General features: G+C 44.9%; 1 protein-coding gene across 3 annotated transcripts in view; it reads right to left on the bottom strand.

Annotated features, from left to right (window-relative positions):
• Positions 1–455: 455 nt before the first annotated feature.
• SRGAP3 (SLIT-ROBO Rho GTPase activating protein 3) overlaps positions 456–19,632 on the bottom strand; it is a 217,862-nt gene continuing 198,685 nt past the window's right edge. For 2 of the 3 annotated variants that reach the window (XM_073645018.1, XM_073645019.1), the window contains exons 17-22: positions 17,707–17,934; positions 17,542–17,621; positions 17,018–17,198; positions 16,736–16,885; positions 16,319–16,646; positions 13,999–15,699 (exon numbers count right to left, since the gene is read on the bottom strand). In XM_073645018.1, the coding sequence (XP_073501119.1) occupies positions 15,283–15,699; positions 16,319–16,646; positions 16,736–16,885; positions 17,018–17,198; positions 17,542–17,621; positions 17,707–17,934 (1,384 nt within the window). In that variant the 3' untranslated portion in view covers positions 13,999–15,282. Of the gene's footprint in view, positions 3,120–13,998; positions 15,700–16,318; positions 16,647–16,735; positions 16,886–17,017; positions 17,199–17,541; positions 17,622–17,706; positions 17,935–19,632 lie in introns of those variants that run through there. The other variant, XR_012247818.1, reaches the window with a different exon arrangement.

Genomic DNA, 19,632 nt, shown 5'->3' with positions numbered 1-19,632 from the left:
ACCGCAGTCTGCCGATCACCGCAGTGTGCCGATCACCTCTGTGTGCCGATCACCGCAGTGTGCCGATCACCGCAGTGTGCCGATCACCTCTGTGTGCCGATCACCGCTGTGTGCCGATCACCGCTGTGTGCCGATCACCGCAGTGTGCCGATCACCGCAGTGTGCCGATCACCTCTGTGTGCCGATCACCGCTGTGTGCCGATCACCGCTGTGTGCCGATCACCGCAGTGTGCCGATCACCGCTGTGTGCCGATCACCGCTGTGTGCCGATCACCGCAGTGTGCCGATCACCGCTGTGTGCCGATCACCGCAGTGTGCCGATCACCGCTGTGTGCCGATCACCGCAGTCTGCCGATCACCGCTGTGTGCCGATCACCTCTGTGTGCCGATCACCGCAGTGTGCCGATCACCGCAGTGTGCCGATCACCGCAGTGTGCCGATCACCGCTATGTGCCGATCACCGCAGTCTGCCGATCACCGCAGTGTGCCGATCACCGCAGTGTGCCGATCACCTCTGTGTGCCGATCACCGCTGTGTGCCGATCACCGCTGTGTGCCGATCACCGCAGTGTGCCGATCACCTCTGTGTGCCGATCACCGCTGTGTGCCGATCACCTCTGTGTGCCGATCACCGCTGTGTGCCGATCACCGCTGCTGCCAGATGCCAGAGAGGAACGAAGTCTGGAACCCACTGAAACAAATTCGTTATCCCTAAGCAAACGCGAGCTGTCAGAGACCCCTCATACATGGCCGGAGCCCCTCACAGCTACACACCTGCCGAGTATCCTGGGACACAACTCCACAAGTCTTACAAACAAATTACATGGAAGAAGGCCAAACATTTCCATAAAAAATACACAAGAGTCAAGGCCGTCTGCAAATATCAGACCTGAAACTAAAAACCACAGAATGTCCCTCCTTGGAGCGAGATGACAGCTTGTGATTTATGAACAGTCATGGAGTTTCCAGAAATGTGTGAAAATAGACAATATTTTTTTCACTTACCATTCATTCTATATACAGAAAACCGGCATTTATTCAATGAAATGCTATCAGACGGTGCCATCTGCTGGTCATTGTAGGAAAGGGCAGGAAAAAGCTGCTACTGATTTTCCACATTTTCAGTGTAACTAAAAATTGTTTATTCATATGATGTAATATTATAAATGCATTACTAAAGCAGCCCAGATGTAACTAACTGAAGGATCTCATATGTTTAACAGTAACTGATGAATAGTGAGTGCAGCTCTGGAGTATAATACAGGATGTAACTCAGGATCAGTAATGTAATGTATGTACACAGTGACTGCACCAGCAGAATAGTGAGTGCTGCTCTGGAGTATAATACAGGATGTAACTCAGGATCAGTACAGGATCAGTAATGTAATGTATGTACACAGTGACTGCACCAGCAGAATAGTGAGTGCAGCTCTGGAGTATAATACAGGATGTAACTCAGGATCAGTAATGTAATGTATGTACACAGTGACTGCACCAGCAGAATAGTGAGTGCAGCTCTGGAGTATAATACAGGATGTAACTCAGGATCAGTAATGTAATGTATGTACAGTGAGTGCACCAGCAAAATAGTAAGGGTATGTGCAGATGGTCAGGAGCCGCTACAATGTCAGACCTGCAGCGTCCACATGTTACAGCATAGACGGGTTTGGGCATCTGCACCTGCGGATCACCCATGGACACGGACATGCGGCGCGTCTTTCCAGACCGCAGCATGTCAATTTCTCTTGCAGAGTCGCTCGTCTCCGCAAGAGAAATTAGATCCGTACAATGCATTGAAGCGGTGAATGGTTGAATGAACACATGCAGATTCACTTGCGTTCAATATAACACAATGGTTTGGACGCAGCATAAAGTATGCTGCGTCCAAAGAGCTGCCTGTCCGCATCGTGTGCACACAGCCTTACTGTAGGAGAGGGATATTCGCAGTTCTTGTGTTCATATCACAGTGAATTATCTACGCTATGTATCTATGCGATCGAGTCTTTACACTTTCTCAGCTGTGACAATTATTTCTTCATGTCCCATTGCCCAGTGTGGAATACGGCTGCACTAGTTACAAGAGTATTCAGCTTCTTTTCTCAGCTCACCGTGCCATACCCATTTTTGTTTTATTTTTCCCCTCTGCCGACTTAAATGAAGGAAATCTAAACTGCAGGTTCACGCCACGAAATATTCCAGTTTCCATCCACCTTAAAACGTTTGGATGCATCGGACTGCAAAAGGATAAGTCCTCGTAAAAGCCATCGACAACCCATTTACTAGAAGGTTTATATGTACAAATGTCGCCCTGAAGTTGCCAGAATAAGACCTAATAGATCACCGCAAATATCCCAAAGAAAAGTGACCATTTATTCAAGAACCGAGTCAAGATATTTATTATACACATTAGCATATTATATTAGCATACAAGACGCTCAGCCAGAGAGCGCCGTTTTCATACACATCGTTAGCGCCGTTTTCATACACATCGTTAATAGCCATGGAGGCGGTAACATTAGTTATGCAGCTCTCAGCCAATCAGCAGATTCTTTTACCCGGTGCCAGGGAAAGCCATTCAGAGATGGCAGCGCCCGCCGTGTCATTCACCCTCGCTGGACCCAGGAGGCCGATATGTTAACGAGGGCGCAAAAGGCGGAAATGGGGCACGTGGGCAGGTGCGACTGTCTTGTCCGTTCGCCCAATGTGTATCACGGCTCTGATATGTCCACAGTACGTAGGTGAGCAGCTTTAGCTGACGTGGACATACATAAGCATTTTGTAGCCAAGGCCCAAAGACAAAAAAAAGTTTGTGCCCCCCCCCACAAGATTATACCACTCCAGATTTAAAAAGTCATTGGCAGAATCCCCAGAGGAGAGGTCGGGCTATACTAGAGGCTGGTAGGTAAAGAGGCTGATGTCTGTGATGCACGTATATAATGCACAGAATGGCGCCCACCTTGTCAGAAGGCGATAACAGCAGGAAAAGCAGAGGCATTTACAGGGTTCTTACAAATAGGAGATATAATGGGGTACAGGACACGGGAAGCTGTCCCAGACTGCGGGGCCATATGTTAATAGCGGCCTGAATCCAGTAAATGATCTATTATTTAGTTCCAGTTTCTGGGAAAAAAAAAATGCAGAATCCCTTTAATATCCCATGCCTCAAACAAGACAATGCAAATACATACAAATGAACACATATACAGGTCCGTACCGGCAAGGGGGTCTTTGTGCTTGTTTCCAGATACAATAGTATTGAGTGGTTAGAAGCGTACCTTAATATCGGTGCACTGCTGCAAACACATTATCTAATATAGACAGGGATATAGACTTGCATTTTAGTGGACTGCAATCGTTTTGTGATTTGGACGCAGTACCCTCTATCAACCGGCAGTAGCGCTGTTTCCACAACTGTCAATAGACGTATAATACAGACAGTGCCACCTACAGGCGAATAGAGTGTACAGCAACCCAATACAAATTGGGGGATTACAAAATTCACACTTCAAAAGAGGAGGCTTGTAACTATAGATCCCTTTGTGTAGTTATTAGCACGGATGGTGGATGGAGCAGCAAAACTTTTATTTAAAATGGTTCATGTTACATCTTTTTACCACCAATGGAATAGTAATACTAGTAAAGTGTTAGGACTTTGCCTAACTATAAAAGTCCCGAACCTGAAGTCTGTGCTGCATGACGACATTCAGAAGCCGTCACATCGGTGATAGGACTGCATGTGGCACAAGCGAGTTTGTCTCTTGGCACCCCGGCAGACACAGAGACCCCCGTGCAAGAGCAGTATATGCAGCCCAAGAGCTCATTATAATGCACAATTCCACCTGCTTTGGAGCTGGATGTGGCCCCCTGAATTCTTGGGCCCCTGTGCGGCCGCCCCTGACTTGACACAATGTTGTTTTACATAGGACCGGTGAACAAGTTATGATGGTGCACAGAGTCGCGTGATCAGCTCCGCTCTGCTACATATAGAAGTATTCATACACACATGTATATATTACCCAACAAGTGGAATATGCCTCCATTTCATTACATTGGGAATAAGGGAAAATATGGGCTTTTTCATGTGACACAGGATTCCGGGTGGAGAAGTTGAGATGCTGCAGATATTTCACATTTCAGGCATAAGATAAGCAGACGTGAGTAACGAGGTGACGCAGTATCCCGAACATCTGGAGCAGCGTCAGCAGATGAGTTGCAAGCTGTCCACGATTCCCTCTGAGAATAACAGATGCCAACATCGCATCACGAGGGATCGGGGCGGCCGTAGCATTGCACATAAAGGCTACGATAATCCCTACAACCAATTGTTTTTTTATTCCCTCTATGAAAACTGAAGCAACTTTGAAATAGTTAATTTAATAAATCCCATTGGTTTTCTTTCTACAACTCCTATGCTCACCTATGTGTTTCCATGGTGACAGACTATAAACAAACTCGGCAAGAGTCTTGTGGTCTTACTTTCCTTCATCTATCCTCTACTTCTTCCTAACCTAGCAAATGCACAGAAAAGGGGGAAGAAAAGATGAGACTGCGCACGGTTTGTTTGTAGACGGACGCAGACGCGCCTGCAAATGAGCTGGAGAAAACGAATAGGAAGTTCTAATTTATAAGCTAATTAATTTTTCATTTTATATGTATTAGGGCAATAAAAAGGGTGACAAACGTGGACAGAGCTTAAAGCGTTTCTCGATTTGGCTTCTGATCGCCCCTTTGATTTAAATGGAGCAGTTACTATTTTTGGATGAGAGCGGCATTCTTTTTAGAGAAAGCTAAAAAGGTCAATTCTCTGTCATTGTGGGCATGTTGCAGGTCATATCGCCATAGACCTGGTCATTATGCCATCATCAATGCATTTCAGTTTATAGGACCATTAGTAAGACATGTTGACTGGCGCACCACCTCCTCGTAAACTCTCATAGGTAGTCGAAATACCCTGCCATGGCTCATGCCATTCACGAAAACTCTCTAGTGCCATACAATTTGTGAATCCCATCCTGCAAGTTCTGATCCTCCATTTTGGAGCTATGACCTTTTTGACGCTATATGAACTACATATGACAAGGGTAGAACGGGGGGCAACTAGTCTTTGTAACCAAATACGTCCATTTATTCCACAATAAAGTCACTGGGGGAAAAAAAAATAGAAGAGTGGACTCGATCGTTATATGTAGGTCCACCTAAAACGGATCAAGGCTTCTCAACTCTTTGTGGTGGTCGCCGAGATTAAAACCTACTAATCTGGACTATATGGGATATTATATTAACATGCAAACCCAGTCATGCCTGAAACCCAAGCAAAATAGCACCATCAGAGGCTCTACGACGAAAGCTACGGGGCCCCTGTCCTCTGTGTTCGTCTCTGTATCTTAGTTTTGTACCTCAATATAAGGGGCTGGAGGACAATTCCATAAAAAAAAATCTGCAACATTTTGAAAAGTCGCAAATGATGAATTACGATAAAACATCCGGATGAGGAAAACCGCTCCCATGTTGTCAAACAAAAACAGAACAGATGACACGAAGTATATAGTTCACATAAGGCGCAAATGTAATAATGACTATTAGAACCATTTTTACTCCAGAAAAAAAAAGGTGCAAAGACTATGATGAATGGGGGCACTTGTTGTAATATGGGCCATTGGTCCTGTACACGGCCCCCCATGTCACGGGGCCACACTGCTGTCTGTTCTGTATTGCTTGTGCTCATCTCAGAAGCCCTTGATTGCTTTACAATAGGAACGGAATGTTCAGATCGCAACATTGTGTCAAATAGTCACATGTTCCTGGTAATAATCGCTACGTTTCCTGCTCTTGTGCTTCTTAGCTTGTTACAGTCCTCTTAAAGCACAAAATTATGTGCAGAGAGATACACATATATATCTATATTATATGGACAATGGAAAGTCAAAGAGTGATGTCAATTTTGGTTTAATGTGCTTTATAACTATAGCCGTCCATGAGTATCACAAAATGCCGGCACAACATTAAGGCGGCCCAGACTTTATAAGATAAGCAACAATTTCAGAGTTGTAATCGGGTGATTATGTGTTTTCTGCACTTTTTATCGAGGTTATATTTGGTCATTTTGGTGCGGTAATTGCTTATAAACAATATAAAATTGCACCCAATCTGTGTCACTATTGCATATGGATTGGATTTTTTTCTGACCTTTTTTAATGGAGCCACTAACTGTGTAATTACTGAATAGGGCAAAATTTCAATAATGCATCTGCTGTTAATGAGGGAAGCCATTAGATGAATTGGTGGCATGCTAATGGCAGTGGACACGTTGGTCAGTACAGATATGATCCAAAGGGGAGGGAGCCGCGCTGACTTATGGTCGAATTCAACATGGACATCATTCTACATTACATTACTTATCACACTTCTGCTGATTGTTACTGGAAACAGTCAACAAGGATGAGCCGGAAACACGTCTAACAACACAGCAAAGCTATTAGAATAATCAGAACCTGAGACGTCCCATAGTGCAAAGAGAAAAACCTGCAGGAAGGGAATGGAGAAGCAGCTCTGGAGTATAATACAGGAGGTAACTCAGGATCAGTAATGTAATGTATGTACACAGTGACTACACCAGCAGAATAGTGAGTGCAGCTCTGGAGTATAATACAGGATGTAACTCAGGATCAGTAATGTAATGTATGTACAGTGACTGCACCAGCAGAATAGTGAGTGCAGCTCTGGAGTATAATACAGGAGGTAACTCAGGATCAGTAATGTAATGTATGTACACAGTGACTGCACCAGCAGAATAGTGAGTGCAGCTCTGGAGTATAATACAGGATGTAACTCAGGATCAGTAATGTAATGTATGTACACAGTGACTACACCAGCAGAATAGTGAGTGCAGCTCTGGAGGATAATACAGGATGTAACTCAGGATCAGTAATGTAATGTATGTACACAGTGACTGCACCAGCAGAATAGTGAGTGCAGCTCTGGAGTATAATACAGGAGGTAACTCAGGATCAGTAATGTAATGTATGTACACAGTGACTACACCAGCAGAATAGTGAGTGCAGCTCTGGAGTATAATACAGGATGTAACTCAGGATCAGTAATGTAATGTATGTACACAGTGACTGCACCAGCAGAATAGTGAGTGCAGCTCTGAAGTATAATACAGGATGTAACTCAGGATCAGTAATGTAATGTATGTACACAGTGATTGCACCAGCAGAATAGTGAGTGCAGCTCTGGGGTATAATACAGGATGTAACTCAGGATCAGTAATGTAATGTATGTACACAGTGACTGCACCAGCAGAATAGTGAGTGCAGCTCTGGAGTATAATACAGGAGGTAACTCAGGATCAGTAATGTAATGTATGTACACAGTGACTGCACCAGCAGAATAGTGAGTGCAGCTCTGGAGTATGATACAGGATGTAACTCAGGATCAGTAATGTAATGTATGTACACGGTGATTGCACCAGCAGAATAGTGAGTGCAGCTCTGGAGTATAATACAGGATGTAACTCAGGATCAGTAATGTAATGTATGTACACAGTGACTGCACCAGCAGAATAGTGAGTGCAGCTCTGGAGTATAATACAGGATGTAACTCATGATCAGTAATGTAATGTATGTACACAGTGACTGCACCAGCAGAATAGTGAGTGCAGCTCTGGAGTATAATACAGGATGTAACTCAGGATCAGTAATGTAATGTATGTACACGGTGATTGCACCAGCAGAATAGTGAGTGCAGCTCTGGAGTATAATACAGGATGTAACTCAGGATCAGTAATGTAATGTATGTACACAGTGACTGCACCAGCAGAATAGTGAGTGCAGCTCTGGAGTATGATACAGGATGTAACTCAGGATCAGTAATGTAATGTATGTACACAGTGACTGCACCAGCAGAATAGTGAGTGCAGCTCTGGAGTATAATACAGAATGTAACTCAGGATCAGTAATGTAATGTATGTACACAGTGACTGCACCAGCAGAATAGTGAGTGCAGCTCTGGAGTATAATGCAGGATGTAACTCAGGATCAGTAATGTAATGTATGTACACAGTGACTCCACCAGCAGAATAGTGAGTGCAGCTCTGGAGTATAATACAGGATGTAACTCCGGATCAGTAATGTAATGTATGTACAAAGTGACTGCACCAGCAGAATAGTGAGTGCAGCTCTGGAGTATAATACAGGATGTAACTCCGGATCAGTAATGTAATGTATGTACACAGTGACTGCACCAGCAGAATAGTGAGTGCAGCTCTGGAGAATAATACAGGATGTAACTCAGGATCAGTAATGTAATGTATGTACACAGTGACTGCACCAGCAGAATAGTGAGTTCAGCTCTGGAGTATAATACAGGATGTAACTCAAGATCAGTACAGGATCAGTAATGTAATGTATGTACACAGTGACAGCACCAGCAGAATAATGAGTGCAGCTCTGGAGTATAATGCAGGATGTAACTCAGGATCAGTAATGTAATGTATGTACACAGTGACTCCACCAGCAGAATAATGAGTGCAGCTCTGGAGTATAATACAGGATGTAACTCAGGATCAGTAATGTAATGTATGTACACAGTGACTGCACTAGCAGAATAGTGAGTGCAGCTCTGGAGTATAATACAGGATGTAACTCAGGATCAGCAATGTAATGTATGTACACAGTGTCTGCACCAGCAGAATAGTAAGTGCTGCTCTGGAGTATAATACAGGAGGTAACTCAGGATCAGTAATGTAATGTATGTACACAGTGACTGCACTAGCAGAATAGTGAGTGCAGCTCTGGAGTATAATACAGGATGTAACTCAGGATCAGTACTCTGGAGTATAATACAGGATGTAACTCAGGATCAGTAATGTAATGTATGTACACAGTGACTGCACCAGCAGAATAGTGAGTGCAGCTCTGGAGTATAATACAGGATGTAACTCAGGATCAGTAATGTAATGTATGTACACAGTGACTGCACCAGCAGAATAGTGAGTGCAGCTCTGGGGTATAATACAGGATGTAACTCAGGATCAGTAATGTAATGTATGTACACAGTGACTGCACCAGCAGAATAGTGAGTGCAGCTCTGGAGTATAATACAGGATGTAACCCAGGATCAGTAATGTAATGTATGTACATAGTGACTGCACCAGCAGAATAGTGAGTGCAGCTCTGGAGTATAATACAGGATGTAACTCAGGATCAGTAATGTAATGTATGTACGCAGTGACTGCACCAGCAGAATAGTGAGTGCAGCTCTGGAGTATAATACAGGATGTAACTCAGGATCAGTAATGTAATGTATGTACACAGTGACTGCACCAGCAGAATAGTGAGTGCAGCTCTGGAGTATAATACAGGATGTAACCCAGGATCAGTAATGTAATGTATGTACACAGTGACTGCACCAGCAGAATAGTGAGTGCAGCTCTGGAGTATAATACAGGATGTAACTCAGGATCAGTAATGTAATGTATGTGCACAGTGTCTGCACCAGCAGAATAGTGAGTGCAGCTCTGGAGTATAATACAGGATGTAACTCAGGATCAGTAATGAAATGTATGTACACAGTGACTGCACCAGCAGAATAGTGAGTGCAGCTCTGGAGTATAATACAGGATGTAACTCAGTATCAGTAATGTAATGTATGTACACAGTGACTGCACCAGCAGAATAGTGAGTGCAGCTCTGGGGTATAATACAGGATGTAACTCAGGATCAGTACAGGATCAGTAATGTAATGTATGCACACAGTGACTGCACCAGCAGAATAGTGAGTGCAGCTCTGGAGTAGAATACAGGATGTAACTCAGGATCAGTAATGTAATGTATGTACACAGTGACTGCACCAGCAGAATAGTGAGTGCAGCTCTGGGGTATAATACAGGATGTAACTCAGGATCAGTAATGTAATGTATGTACGCAGTGACTGCACCAGCAGAATAGTGAGTGCAGCTCTGGGGTATTATACAGGAGGTAACAGGATCAGTAATGTAATGTATGTACACAGTGACTGCACCAGTAGAATAGTGAGTGCAGCTCTGGGGTATAATACAGGAGGTAATTCAGGATCAGTAATGTAATGTATGTACACAGTGACTGCACCAGCAGAATAGTGAGTGCAGCTCTGGAGTATAATACAGGATGTAACTCAGGATCAGTAATGTAATGTATGTACACAGTGACTGCACCAGCAGAATAGTAAGTGCAGCTCTGGAGTATAATACAGGATGTAACTCAGGATCAGTAATGTAATGTAAAGAACACAGTGACTGCAACAGCAGAATAGTGAGTGCAGCTCTGGAGTATAATACAGGATGTAACTCAGGATCAGTAATGTAATGTATGTACACAGTGACTGCAACAGCAGAATAGTGAGTGCAGCTCTGGAGTATAATACAGGATGTAACTCAGGATCAGTAATGTAATGTATGTACACAGTGACTGCACCAGCAGAATAGTGAGTGCAGCTCTGGAGTATAATACAGGATGTAACTCAGGATCAGTAATGTAATGTATGTACACAGTGACTGCACCAGCAGAATAGTGACTGCAGCTCTGGAGTATAATACAGGATGTAACTCAGGATCAGTAATGTAATGTATGTACACAGTGACTGCACCAGCAGAATAGTGAGTGCAGCTCTGGAGTATAATACAGGATGTAACTCAGGATCAGTAATGTAATGTATGTACACAGTGACTGCACCAGCAGAATAGTGAGTGCAGCTCTGGAGTATAATACAGGATGTAACTCAGGATCAGTAATGTAATGTATGTACACAGTGACTGCAGCAGAATAGTGAGTGCAGCTCTGGAGGATAATACAGGATGCAGGTTGAGTCTACATTAGAAATGTAAAAAGGCAGTGAATGTTGAATATACAGTTGTGCTCAAAAGTTTACATACCCCGGCAGAATTTTTCCTTTCTTGGCCTTGTTTAAGGCTATGTGCCCACGTTGCGGAAATGAAGTAGAAAATTTCTGCTTCATTTCCGCATGTCCCTTCCCGGAAAAACGCATGCGGAATTGCCTTGCGTTTTTTATCGCATGCGGAAACGCAAAATTAATGGACATGCTGCGGATTTTTGTGCGCATCAAAAACGCTGCGGAAAAATCCGCATCATGGGCACAGAACTTGCGGAATCTCATTGGGGACCATGGGGTGCGGATATACATGCATTTTAGAAGTGTTTACGCTGCGGAAATTCCGCATCAAATACACTTGTAAAACGCTACGTGGGCACATATCCTACGAGAATATGAATGATAACAAAAAAACTTTTTCTCCGCTCATGGTTACTGGTTGGGTGAAGCCATTTATTGTCAAACTACTGTGTTCTCTCTTTTTGTAAGCAACTGGGATTCTGCTCCTATAAATATTAATGTGACTTTGGATTTGGTGACAACATAATCACAGTGTAAGCTTAGACCTTTCTACACTGTATTCTGTATATTTGAAAAATACCAAATCAGTTTATAGTAGTGATCAAGTGGAATCCAATATGCTGATTGGTGAATTATCATATTCATAAAGAGTTGTTAGCAGGTTCTTGAGAATTTCATTGTCTTTCTCGGTCTTCCCGTGGCACATAGCTCCATATTAGAGACTGCAGGTCAACAGGTTATAATTAGTAGCACTGGGTGCAGGTCGGGTTTTTCCTTGTGTTCATTACATAGTTATGTCAGTGTGACAGGCGGCACTGCCAGCTCCCTCCTGTAATCACCACCGCCACCTCCCTCCTGTGATCTCCACCGCCAGCTCCAGCTCCCTCCTGTGATCTCCACCGCCAGCTCCCTCCTGTGATCACCACCGCCAGCTCCCTCCTGTGATCACCACCGCCAGCTCCCTCCTGTGATCACCACCGCCAGCTCCCTCCTGTGATCACCACCGCCAGCTCCCTCCTGTGATCACCACCGCCAGCTCCCTCCTGTGATCACCACCGCCAGCTCCCTCCTGTGATCACCACCGCCAGCTCCCTCCTGTGATCTCCACCGCCAGCTCCCTCCTGTGATCACCACCGTCAGCTCCCTCCTGTGATCTCCACCGCCACCTCCCTCCTGTAATCACCACCGCCAGCTCCCTCCTGTGATCTCCACCGCCAGCTCCCTCCTGTGATCACCACCGCCAGCTCCCTCCTGTGATCTCCACCGCCAGCTCCCTCCTGTGATCTCCACCGCCAGCTCCCTCCTGTGATCACCATCGCCTCCGCAGAGTTGGGGAATTGGAAGAGACAACTGCTCTGAGCACATTTCTGGCTCGCAAAAGTGGTTGTCACCAATCAGCTATTTCCTGACAGACACATTACAATACTGCCCCTTACGGACAGGAATCTTGTACTGCAGAGTAAAGAAAACTGACTGCTACACTTCCTGCAATACTCACTGCTTTATTTTGGGGTTTAGTGTATATTGATGTGTTACGATCCCCATTTTCATCTACAATAGCCCGGCGTTCAGTCTTTTTTTTCCCATCATTAGTGTCCAGGTAAGCTTGGTCCGCTTGGTGACTATAATTTCCAGTTGCGATGTCAAGACTCTGGCAAATAGGTTGAGCTCGGTGATGACGTCGCTGATACATCCGGCTTCTGGCCATGTAACTCGACTGTCATTAACCTACGAAGGCTATTTTTGCATTTGCAAGATGCACAGCCCGATCCCAAGAATAAAGCCGTTCTCTCCTTAGATGCCCGCAAAGACTTTTGATAATGTGGAGTGGAAATATATGTGGGCATTGCTAAGGAAATTGGGGCTAATTTTTATCAAATGGGTAATGCTACTGTACAAGATCCGACAGCCAGAATAAGATGTAACGGGAATATGTCGGAGAGTTTTGATCTTTTTAGGGGAACAAGGCAAGGCTGCCCTCTATCCCCCCCTGCTATTCGCTATTGCATTAGATCCTTTAGCCTGTATCGTTAGACATTACCCGGGTTATTAGGGGCGTAAAATATGGCGGGAAAGAGGAACGTCTCGCCCTGTGCGCGGATGATTTGTAGTTATTTGAATATCTCTCCCAGTAATAATGGATACCATTTCTAAATTTGGGGTCTTTTCTGGCCTAAATATTAATCGGTCAAAGTCGGCTATGCTCCCCGCTGGATAATAATGTACATTTTCGACCAAATGAATCTTTAGCAATTCCAGTTGTGCAAAAGTTTAAATACCAATGCATTTGTTACCGGTGAGATAAATGAGTACACCCCTCTAAACCCGAATCCTCTGATAATTATGTCAAGAAATAACGTTGGAGCATGAGGGAAACTAAACCCCCCCATCTACCCTTAGCCGAACAAACCTCATTAAAATGTGCCTCATGCCCGCTGTACTCTATGCCCTACATAATTCTCCCGTCTGGATCCCAAAGCATTGGTTAAAAAAAAAAAGCAGAATATCTTCTGGGACCTGGTTTGGAAAAAGAGCTGGAAAAATTACAGTTGCCCAAGGATCATGGCGGCTTAGCCCTTCCTAATGCATCTTCTGGCCTCTCAGCGCCAACATTTCAGGGGACGGGCATTGGAAAAGACTATGGACAGGGGCTGTGGTACTTAAATCCCTGGGAGGGGGGATGGTATAATAATTTGGAACTCCTAAAGTCAGATATACTCAAAACCAGATCCAGTAATTCCCCGACGCTTGCTCCTATACTAAAGTGTGCTGGACCTGTAAAAAGCTATGGGGTTTGGGGGGCCTATGCTAAATATACTCTCCTATATGGAATAATGCAGGCTTGAAAGGAGCAATGTCATCTAGAAGAGTTTGGAGAATGAAGGAAACAAGGGCTGGAATATTTATATCCGTTATATTCGGATGGACACCTCTGTACGTTTCATCACCTAAAACAGACGTTCCAGTTAAAGAAACTCTTGACTTCTACCGATACCTCCAGTTAAGGCGCCAAAAAGGTCCCAGGAAGGTGTATCCGATCCCACTATCTCTCCCAACTGCACCTGGAACAAGCAAAAGAAACTAGAGGAAGGATTTCCTTAAAGTATAAATCTTTGCTATCCAATATTTTAGGGGACCCTATAGATCTGATCAGGTCTAGATGGGGAAGAGATATAGGGCAGATTTCTCTGCAAGAACGGGAAGGTATTTTGGAATCCCTTGGAAAGGTGTCTATGAAAGTGGCGCAGAGAAGATCCCAATTATTTCTTATTCCTACAGCTCCAAAAATTATGCTAAAAAATGAACCTCAGATTGGAAGATCAATGTCCAAGGTGTAGTGAAGAAGGGGCAGATTTGGTCCACATGTTCTTGTCGTTGTCACAGACTTGGGGAATTATCGGACAACGTGGGTCGGCCGGTCAGAGAGGTATATAATGTCAGAGAGGTATATAACATCCGATTGTTTCTGAATGCCAAATCGGGATTTCGGGGTGTGTGGGAGATATTGGAGGTTCTCCTCCATTACAACTGGTCATAGAAAAAAAATCTGGTACTTTGTATATTTGTTATGCTTATACCTTAATAAAACTGTATTTTGATTATAAAAAAAAATAATAATAATAATTCCTACAAGGCCAGGCCGCCTCAGACTCTGCTCCTGTGCTATTTCTTGGTCCAGCTTGAATCCCAGAGGGGTAAAAGTCTAAGGGCTTCTGTATATATATGTGTATATATGCCTCCTTCCAGTGACAGCACAAAACCTTGAAGATTCACATTGTCCTACATGAGATGGACGGTTATGTATGTAGGTATATATATATATATATTTATACTCGCACGGCCCGTGGCCTACACGGTTGACAACAAATCTAACATTTCAGAGTAATTATGTACAAATTTACACATCGCTCCAGATTACTGGAGATGATGGTCCCAACATCTAGAACATCTAAGTCTTACGTCAAAAGGCTTTGGAAGCCATATTGACATCCCAGTAAAAAAAAAAAAAAAAAAAATTCCTTCTGAAGACCTTCATCTAAGAACCCAAACTTGAAAAGTCTCCTTCACCCTACAGAAGCCGCCTCAGACACCCTACAGACACGCCAGTGGCATTTATACGTATATATATATATATCCTTATCCCTTCTGCACTATTTACAGGAGACTGAGATAAAACCAAGGAATGAAAAAAGCTAAAAACGGAAAGTGGATTTACCAAACGGCGCTGACGCATTTTAAGGCAATCTGAAGGTTGGTTTGGGTAATGGGCTGGAGATGGAGAGACGTAGAGATGTTTGGCCAGCTTCCACATGGAAAAGAGGGGATATGTAGTGTAAACGTTGGAGCCCCCTCTGCCGAACACACCCTCTCCGACTACTTCCAGTACTTCCAGTTACATGGTCCCAGACTTCTCTGAAGAATTATTAGGAAACACTTTCTCTGTAGGGGTGAGAGCCGGGCTGCCCATCCCAGAGCTGCTGCTGCTGCTAGATCGATGCTGGACCATTGGCCGGGCGGGCCTCACAGGTGGTGGTCTCAGTTGTGCACCGGCCAAACGAGCAGACAGCGCTGGCTTGAAGGTGGTCATCATCTCCGTGTTGGAGGAGTTACTTCTCCGCATGGCAGCGTCAGGGTCCCGTATCATGATGGTGTGCAGGGGGCTGACCGGCTCAGAGTTTGGGGTGCTCAGAGATGGGTTCTTCATGGGTTCCAGAGTGTCCAGCACAACGTCCGGAGCTTGTTTGACCGTATTTTGCCGTTCCAGCTCCCGTAACTCATTGAGCGCCGTGCTCATGGTCTTCTCAATGTCCTGAAATGGAAAATGCAAACTTCATTCCATGGTTATTCTACCGATGTAGAGAGAGAAAAATGCTTAAAAGGTCTGGGAACAGTAAATGGATGAGATACTGTAGATAAAATGGGTGCACAATATTCACACATGCATCAGAAAATCCCTAAAAAATTCTGAGATATCACTGGGGTCCCACTGAGGCTCGAGGTTTAGGGTTGCTCACTAATAATATTCTTTCAATTCTTTCCCGACATGTACAACCCAAATCGGGTGTACGGAGCTGAGCGTGCACCAAACATGGCAGGCGCTGGCTGCGTTATACAGCCGGCATTTGTCTTTTAACAGCTGTGATCAGAGCGAGCTCCGATTATTGCTGCTTAACCACTTAGATGCCGCTGTTAATATCAAATAGTAATAAACATCAGAGGAAAAAAAACTAAAAAAGAAAACTCTCCGATGGGAAGAAGTTTACTAGTGTTTTATAACCTGCCGCTGTCAGGGCATGCTGGGAGTTGTAGTTTTGCAACAACTGGAGAGGAGCTACGGGTTGGGGAAGTGCTGTGGCTATGGAGTTCTGCTTCTTGCGCAGAACCTCGCGGTCCAGGACATGTATCGATGACCATGGTGACCTCCCTACCTCAGCGAGGGCTTCCGCCTCCAAGGCTTTGTGGTCTCCCAGGCTGCTGTGCCTGGTCCCCCCAGTCACAGACCTCAGGGGCATCCCATCATTTAGTCCTTTCCTCTCTGGGTAATTAATGCTCCCAGCGCTTCCAAATGTCGCCATTCTCCGTTTTTCTGGACTGTCCACCCGTCCGCGGCTCAGGGATAACTTATGTGGGCTACTGGGGCAGGCTGCGGCTCGGGGAGGGGTGTCAATACAGGGCCCTAGCGCTCGTGGGGGGCTGTGGTTGTCTCCCCCACTCCTCCTGCGGGGTATCGCCGCTCCATCAGATCTTAGCCGGACCCTACAATATATAAAGATGGGTTTTTAATCTTATTTTTCGGGATGATGCTGCAGTATAAACATGGGGAGCTAAAGTTATCCATGACGGACCTGCCCAAAATCCCAGCAAAGGTGTATTCCTGCAGGTGCTCGGTGGGAGACTGGATATCGTTCTTGGAGGAGGATTTGTCATCCAGAAGAGGTCCGCTGCTCGCCTCGCTGTCCGCTTTTTGGCTCAGGTTATCAGAGAATGCGTCATCCCTATAAGAGAGGAGGGTCACCTGAGGATGAGTGGGGCAATAGTGGTGCCGACGGGTAGCAGTCATGTGATCACTGACAATGACCAGTCACATGACTGTCCGGCCATCACACGACCGTAGCCGGATTACTCACAGGTCTTGAACCACAATATACTGGTGCGGTATTAATCCATCCACTCCATTGTGCCGACCTTCCCACCAGTCCTCTGATGCTCGATGGTACAGAAGCAACGATGCCCCTTTCTTAAAGGACAATTCTCGAGGTGTACGACCCATGTAGTCAAATTTAGCAATGGCTTCAATTTGCTCAACCTCTAGGAAGACAGAAGTAAAAAAAAAAAATAAATATAAGGGTTTTAGACTTCTTCAACCAGCAAACACCATAATAGAACGCCAGCTGCATTCTCCACATTCGCCACTAGGTGGAGACATAACTCTTCAGGATACTTTCTACTGTACTGTGCGCTTGAATTCACCACTATTGAGATCTCTGCTTACTGTCAGTGAGAACAGTCTCGTTTATAGAAAGAGGCCTAATACTCATCTGAAGCGTTTTTTACAAATATATCCAGAAGGTTCCTGTTCACTAACAGCAAACAAAGTTATAAAGAATTGAGCAGAGTCCCGGAACTTTCCATTACACAATAGTAAACCTACCTTCATCACTGGTGTGCGGTTCTGTGCCGTTATCAGGGTCCGCCTCATCTATAGCACCAGGCTCACTGTGAGGGCTGTCGCTAGATGGAGAAAATCAATATTACCGCAGTTACAGAGACTACATATAGGCGGGTGTGATACTATAGTGGATGTGACGGCGCTCACCAGTACTCCTCGCCCCCCGTCATGCACTTCTCGTACACCGGCCCCTCCAGTTCTCGCTGAGACGGGAAGATCAGTTCATGGTTGACGATGATTGTCTTGATGACCTCATTGACGTGCGCCTGGCAGGACACCGGGTCTTGTCCGTCGGGGATTGGCATTAATGTGGGGCCAAAGCAGATTGCCAGGTTGTAAGGATCCATCATGTTCTCATCGCTGTACTGGGACAAACTGGACAAAAACACAAGTTACATGAATAATAATAATAATAATAATAGTTTATTTTTATAGCGCCAACATATTCCGCAGCACTTTACAAATTTTAGGGGGGACATATACAGACAATACAGAATAAGCATATCTCATATCGAAAGGAGTGAGGGCCCTGCTCGCGAGTTTACAGTCTATGAGGAAATGGGGGAGACACAAAAGGTAAAAAGTACATATATTGTATAATGCAGCCTTGATATACTGAATAGGATAAATAATAATACATGGACTGGTCGCCAGCCAGTATGTGTACAGTCCTGACAGAGGCTTTTATGTGCATGGTTGGTTTGAACCCGAAGTTGAAGAAGATTTTAATATGGGGGAAAGCTGGGATGGACAGAGTGTGTTTAGGTGATACGCCAGTCTAAAGAAATGTGTTTTTAGGGTTCGCTTGAAACTGTGGGTATTGGGAATTAATCGAACTGTCCTGGGTAGTGTATTCCAGAGAATTGGCGCAGCACGCGAGAAATCTTGGAGACGGGAGTGGGAAGTTCGGATTATGGAGGATTTTAGTTTCAAGTCATTTGCAGAACGGAGGGCACGTGCAGGGTGGTAGACTGAGACAAGGGAGGAGATGTAGGGGGGTACTGAAGCATGGAGCGCTTTGTGGGTAAGTGTGATAAGTTTAAAACGAACTCTATATTGGATGGGTAACCAATGCAATGACTGGCACAGGGAAGAGGCATCTGAGTAGCGGTTGGCGAGGAATATGATCCTGGCTGCTGCGTTCAGGACGGATTGGAGAGGGGAGAGTTTAGTAAGAGGGAGACCGATTAGTAGAGAGTTGCAATAGTCAAGACGAGAATGAATAAGAGCGACAGTAAGAGTTTTTGCCGAGTCAAAGGTGAGAAAAGTCCTGATTCTTGAGATGTTTTTGAGGTGTAGATGACATGAACGAGCGAGTGATTTGATGTGAGGAGTGAAAGAAAGATCTGAATCAAAAATGACCCCAAGACAGCGGGCTTGTTGCTGGGGAGTAATGGTTGAGCCACAAACGGAGATGGCAATATCGGGCACAGGTAGATTAATGGAGGGAGGAAAGACGAGTAGTTCAGTTTTTGACAGATTCAGTTTTAGGTAGAGGGAGGACATAATGTTAGACACAGCAGAAAGACAATCACTGGTCTTTTGTAGTAATGCAGGGGTGATGTCCGGAGCAGAGGTGTATAATTGGGTGTCATCAGCATAGAGATGATACTGAAAACCGAATCTACTGATTGTTTGTCCAATAGGAGCGGTGTATAAGGAGAAAAGAAGGGGGCCTAGGACTGATCCTTGAGGAACCCCGACAGTAAGAGGAAGTAGGGAGGAGGAGGAGCCGGCAAAAGACACAGAGAAGGAGCGGTCAGAGAGATAAGAGGAGAACCAGGAGAGAACCGTGTCCTTGAGGCCGATAGAGCGGAGCATAGTGAGGAGGAGCTGGTGATCCACAGTGTCGAATGCTGCAGAGAGATCCAGGAGATCAGCAGGGAGTAGTGACCATTAGATTTAGCTGTTAGTAGATCATTAGAGACTTTAGTGAGGGCAGTTTCAGTAGAATGTAAAGAGCGGAAACCAGATTGTAAAGGGTCAAGAAGAGAGTTGTCTGAGAGATAGCGGATTAGACGGGAGTGGACCAGGCGTTCCAGGAGTTTAGAGATAAAGGGAAGATTGGAAACA

This window comes from Phyllobates terribilis, unplaced genomic scaffold (assembly GCF_046119375.1).
Source record: "Phyllobates terribilis strain yellow unplaced genomic scaffold, ASM4611937v1 Scaffold_8__6_contigs__length_399053987, whole genome shotgun sequence".
Taxonomy (NCBI): Eukaryota; Metazoa; Chordata; class Amphibia; order Anura; family Dendrobatidae; genus Phyllobates; species Phyllobates terribilis.
The sequence above is the reverse complement of the archived record's forward strand: the minus strand, read 5'-3'. Positions and strand labels throughout refer to the sequence as shown.